Genomic DNA, 6,000 nt, shown 5'->3' with positions numbered 1-6,000 from the left:
CAGAGATTTATCCATGCAGGAGGATGCTGTATGTTAATTAATTCACTATACTGTATTTGTTAAATGACCTAAGACCTATTTTAACCCTTTTGTATCCCTTAGTCTATTGCTTGAGTTAGAGATCCCCCCCAATGCTTTTCGCTAAAGCGGCGTTCAGTGTTGCAGTAGCAGTGTGACTTGTTACACTTTTTATACAGCGATCGTCCATAAATCGTCTTTTGTGAAAGGTTGTTCCGTCCAGCATCTGCAGCTGCTCATTCCAACTATAGGAAAAATGTCGCAGCCAAAAATGTAAACACTTCTTGGACTTAATCCATACGGCAGGCCCATAGGTACATGCTCCAAAGGACTAACGCCGGTGGCATTATGTTTGTTCATGATAAATTGTGGCCTAATGTGAGTTTTTAAAACATATACAAAATTCCACTTCATTAATGTATTATTCTAAGAACTGTGCCACACTTCAAAAGAGGATATCAGTATTGGTACTTATTCTTTTTTTATTTAAAAGGAGTTTTTGTTTGAAGAACAAAGCAGAAAATGTCCACGTTTGACAGGGATCTGAAAATAAAGATGGTATGTCACAATCTAGAGCTACGACTATTAATTACCAAAGCAAATAACATAATGCCTGTGTCGTGTGGCTAATCCACATTAAGGACTTAAAGAACCAGCATATGCTTCTTCCCCGTTGGATTTCTGGGTCGGGGTATAGATCTGCTGCTTCCCTCTTCATCTGTTTGTCAGTAACAGCAATACCTTCTGTAACCACAGCGGAATTTGATGGCGCTATATAAAACAATAAATAATAACGCTAGAGAGGGTGACCACATTCCCTAAAAAAGATCCTTTGGTTTATCCACTACATTTTAAGGAAACATCTACATGGCCAACTTGGCCCTGCACAGTTCGTAACGCTATGGCTTCTAGGTAACATCACATCTGGGAATCCCACTTTCTTCTTCAGTGGTTTCCATTCTTTGGAGGTTGTCCAAGAAGATCGGGAGGTAAGGAAGAGGCTAATTAACCCCTTGGGGAATGTGGCCCCAGAATAAGATTACTAGATACCCGCCATGGCAGCAGGGGCGCCTGCCCGGGACTTCATTAAAACATTGGTTTTTTTTGGGAGGGGGGTTAAACTTTATTTAACATCATTCATGTTAAATAAAGTTTTAAAAAAACGATGCTTTAATTCAAGCGGCGCCGAGCGGTTGCTTGTGAAGTTTTCAGCGACCACTCGGCACCCCTCACTCTCCGTGACTCCGTCCTGGTGCTGGCATTTCATGTTGAGCGCCGGAATATGACATCATATTCCGGCGCTCAACATCAAATGCTAGCACCGCGGCAGAGCGGTAAGACGGATGCCTCCCGCTCCCACCACAGGACTCCGGCAACAAGATTAGTTAGAAGGAGCAGAGGGGGGGGGGGCGCACAGGGCGCCAGAACACTTAAGGCCGGCTCTGTCCACAGCTCTGTACAATGGGTAAACAGGACATAACAATTTAACTTTCATTTGGCTCATTTACTTTCCTAGTGGATGACTACTGGCGGATGACTACCGGTTCCAATACTGGGTGGTGCCCAGACACAGTGATCAGGCCAGGTACATGTATGGATGGCATAAATATGCTAAAAATTCAATCACGTATGTACAGAACATATGTATCGACGGGTTCCGTTGGGATAAAGAATGAGCACAATTGTCATTTACACAAACTACTACGCTCATCCTTTTGATGTCAGAGGACATGCGCAGAAGCCCGTTACATGGTTTATTTGATTATAACAAGTCAAATCAGTTTGTGTATCTGTGTAGAAGTTAAGAAAACTCACAAGTTAAAACAGCAAAGCGGTCGGCGCTGAAACGTCACCCTCCTGTGCGGGTTTAAAAATAAACGTACTATCACACTTGTTTAGAGGAAAATACAAGCACTGAACGAACCAGGAGAATCATATGGATCAAGGCAATGCTAATGACACGGATTAACCGTGAGTGATGACAGCGACTTGAGAGCTACCGTTTCACAGCGGTAACAGAAGTAGCTCACGCATTTAGCTGGCTGAGGGTGATGGCTGTTGTAGTCTTCAGGTAGAATGATCTAATCCTGACTTGGCAGTCAGACATTAGGTGGGCTCCAAGGGCTGGACCACTCAGCATAAGCCTCTGGCTGGTTGAATGTGATGAGAATTGTAGTTAAACAAGAAACCGCATAGCCCCCAACATTTCAATTGGCGAAAAGGGGCGGCACCTTTGTTTTAGGGGGTGTGGTAAGGGGTGGGGCTTTACATGACTACTTATGTGACTTTTATGTAGCAGAGTAAGACATTTAGAAGAAGAATATATTTTATTTCATTCACAAACACAATGTCTGCTGTTTCTATACACATTCTAGTAACTTCTTGGGATGCAGAACCCTGCGATACCCTCATACCCAGCAAAGATTTAGAGCTCATTGTAAAGACTGTCATCGGGGGAGGGGAGAGGGATGGGGACAAAAATAGGGACTGTCCAACCTAAACAGGGACATACAGAGGGAGGAATGCTAAGTATATTTAAAAAAATCACTTTTTTTTTCTTAACATTCTACCTATGTATTTTTATTGAATATCACTTTTAAATAAGTATATTATTATATTGTATTATATATATTATATTATTATATTAAATGAAGTATATTATTGGCAGTTGTAGTAGTGCTGCCTGGGTGGACGGCTTAGGTTTATGTGAGTTCATAGACTGCTGGCTGGGACAAGTGACTTCAGACCAGTTACAAAACGGACTGGGTTTATTCACAGGTCTGCCTGTAGAGGGCGCCCTAGAGCCAGCCTCCAGGCCGTGCATTCCGAGCGCAGCCAGACCTCCCCTCTCGAGGCTGCAGAGCAGTCGGATCCGTGGAACTCTCGGCAGTCCTCATTGTGTTGTGCAGGAATCGCACTGCTCTCTCCTCCATCTCTCCTCCTTCTGCCATGAAGATGTCGCCTCCGGCTTGGGTGATTCTTGCTCTGGGATACTTTGTGGCTCTTTGCTGTAAGTTTCTGGGATTCCTTTTCTGTCTGATCTCTGTGGCTGAGGGTCTTTACTTCTTTCACTTTGTTTTCCCAGCCTTGGGTGAAATCGCTTTGTCTCAGTGGGGTGGTGGTGGGGGGTCTCAACAACATTAGTCCCTTTATTACACTTTTGGGACCCCCATCCCAGCCTCCCTGGGGCTGCATGTGATATGTGATTGTCAGACAAAGTCCTGTTTACTGCAGCTCCTTGCTGTTTGTTCCCCAAACTTCCCATCCCTTATATTTTGATTACTTTTGGAGGTGATTTGTGTTAATGGCAATGAAATGGTGTGATTTAAAAGCAAACAAGGGGTTAAAAAGTAATACAAACTTTAAACACTCCTAGTGGGACAGCAGCAATAAATCATTTAGTTAATGTGTTACTGTGATTTGTAGCTTTACTTACTTTGATACTTTGCATCCAACTTTGTTAGATTTATGGCCCTAAAGTTTAGCACCATCACATGTTGGGGCAAAATATTTACACCAAATACCTAAAAGGACAAAAGATTGGGAAGAAAAACAAAGATTTCTTGCACCCTCCATAATCTCTTCCCCACTCCAAACCCCCATGGTAACGCACATTAAGTCGGCATGGTGTGTGGGGTGTATAGTTTTTGTAGCTCTTCATTTATTCTGGGGTGAAAAACGGCTGTTCAGATGTATCTGTGGGCTGTATTAATATTTTATTATTATATGTATTATTATTATTAGTATTATTATTATTATCAGTATTATTATTATTATTATCAGTATTATTATTTATTGTTTTGTATAGCACCATCATATTCCACAGCGCTGTACAATGGGTAAACTGCACAAACTATTTATGCACATAGAAACATAGAAACATAGATTTTTATATGATATGATTTTTATAATTAGAACCATTCAGCCCATCTAGTTATTTTCTCCTGATGTGGAAACTCAGACCTTAATCAGTGGTTGGTCTCGTCTTAGATTCAGGAGCGGCATGCCTTATCTTATGCGTGTTTAATTCCCTCACTATATTAGCCTCTGCCTGCTCCTGATAGGAAGCTGATCCATTTATCTACCAGCCTTTCAGTAAAGTAAGAAACAAGCTTAGAATCTAGAATATACCGGGGTATTCACAAATTGAATAAGGCACAATTTTTCTCTTTCTGAGAGAATAAGAGAAGCAAACTATGCATCACTTATTAAAAGTTCTGATGTTATGCTATGCACAAAAGCTGTGTCTAAAACAGCAGGCATACGCACATGGGCAAGAAGCGACGTACCTTGTGTCCTTATATGCATGCCATAAACATGTCCATATTGGCATAAGGGTAAAATCTGTCTTTACACTTTGCCTGAGAACCCATCAGCCCCCTGTCCATGCTGATTTTATACTTTTATTATTGTATTATTATTATTATCTTTTATTTATATAGCGCTCCTTGCAGTCCATACATTCAAAACTAGAACTGACAGACTTAGACAAACGGTAAAGAGGGTCCGGCTCGTTTAAGACTAAGAAAAGCCATAGAGAGACCCCAGGAATAAAAGGAAATTTGACTTTATTCCAAATATTTCAAATTAGCCTTGACCACAACATTTGGACCTCCCCAAGTGAAAAAATTGGGAACTGGTGATTCCCTTTATCGTACAACACAATATGATTTTATTTTATCGGGGAAGCGGATAGTTCTATAGTTTAGCCATTTTGAATTTTCAGAAAATAAATTACTCATTTGTTAAATTAAATTAGTATTGATGCATTTTTTCTCTTCAGTTTGGTATAAATGTCCATAAACCACTTTTTTATGGGGGGGCATGGGATTCCTAGCCACGAAACAGTTGAAGATTGGTATTTGACTTCCCCTCTTTGAAAGATTAAATATTTGATATGGGGATTCCTTCTTCAGCTCATGAGACTCAAGAATGTTATGGATGTTGGATTTCACAATCTCCTACCATTGTCTAGTCTAATTCTAGATCCTATGCCATAGTTCACTTACCTAAAATTCCTCACTCTCTTATCTCTTACCCTAAATATGCTGTTTGGAAATATGACCTCTAACTGTCTACAGGATTCCGAGCAGAAGACTGAAGCTTCCTAAATAATTAGACATACATCATCCTAGACACATCACAGATGGTCAGCACTTAGGTTCCGAAAAAAAAAATAACCACTGATTTAAAACGAAACAACTGGTCTGTGGTTTCAGCGGAATTCCATTCTCACCTTTTGTATTTTAATTATTCAAGGAATTTGGACCTCTAAATTTTTAGCATGTGGTCTGGATTGTTTTAGGGACATACCGTTGGGGAGGAGGAATGCATGCGGTGAACTTTTAGACATCAGTTAAGGATCCAAACGTAGTAAAATATCTTGGAATTATTTATAACGTGAGGAATGTGCATTGACAGGGCTTGCTTCAAACTTTGATGACTAGATGTGAAATATATATATATATATATATATATATATATATATATATATATATATAATGGATAATTTGTAATATATATTATTTTCTGCATTTTGATGATCATATTAACCTGTCTAAAGATAATTTACTTAATTCAAACCTGATTTGAAGTCCAAACATGTTCAGTTTTCCTTCCATGCCTTCCATTGAAATATGTGTACGGTAGATTGGAAGGTAAGTGTCCCAATATTGGCATTCTTGATGACTTGGAGTGCTCTGACTTCTTCTGGATTTATTATTTCCCATTAGGTTAACTCGTACGTTTACCCTTAGAATTAATAAAATCAAGTGTAACCAATAACTGCCAAACAGTAAAAGTTGAGCTGATGAACCTGGATTTTCTGGTATTTTTCCTGGGCGACAACCTCTTAAAGGAGCAGTTTAGAGCCCATTTTTCGCGCTTCCCTAATTTCATAAGATGGGGTCCATGCAAAATGGACAACAACACACATTGAACATGAAAATAGGGCAAGAGTGTACCTTTAATTTCGCGTATACT

General features: G+C 39.9%; 1 protein-coding gene across 1 annotated transcript in view; it reads left to right on the top strand.

The window, feature by feature from the left end:
- The first annotated feature begins 2,885 nt into the window (after positions 1-2,885).
- Positions 2,886-6,000, top strand: part of JAM2 (junctional adhesion molecule 2) — a 43,395-nt gene continuing 40,280 nt past the window's right edge. The window contains exon 1 of the mRNA XM_053457004.1: positions 2,886-3,028. Coding sequence (XP_053312979.1) covers positions 2,968-3,028 — 61 coding nt within the window. The 5' untranslated portion in view covers positions 2,886-2,967. The remainder of the gene's footprint in view (positions 3,029-6,000) is intronic.

The sequence above is a fragment of the Spea bombifrons genome, chromosome 2 (assembly GCF_027358695.1).
Source record: "Spea bombifrons isolate aSpeBom1 chromosome 2, aSpeBom1.2.pri, whole genome shotgun sequence".
Taxonomy (NCBI): domain Eukaryota; kingdom Metazoa; phylum Chordata; class Amphibia; order Anura; family Pelobatidae; genus Spea; species Spea bombifrons.
The sequence above is the reverse complement of the archived record's forward strand: the minus strand, read 5'-3'. Positions and strand labels throughout refer to the sequence as shown.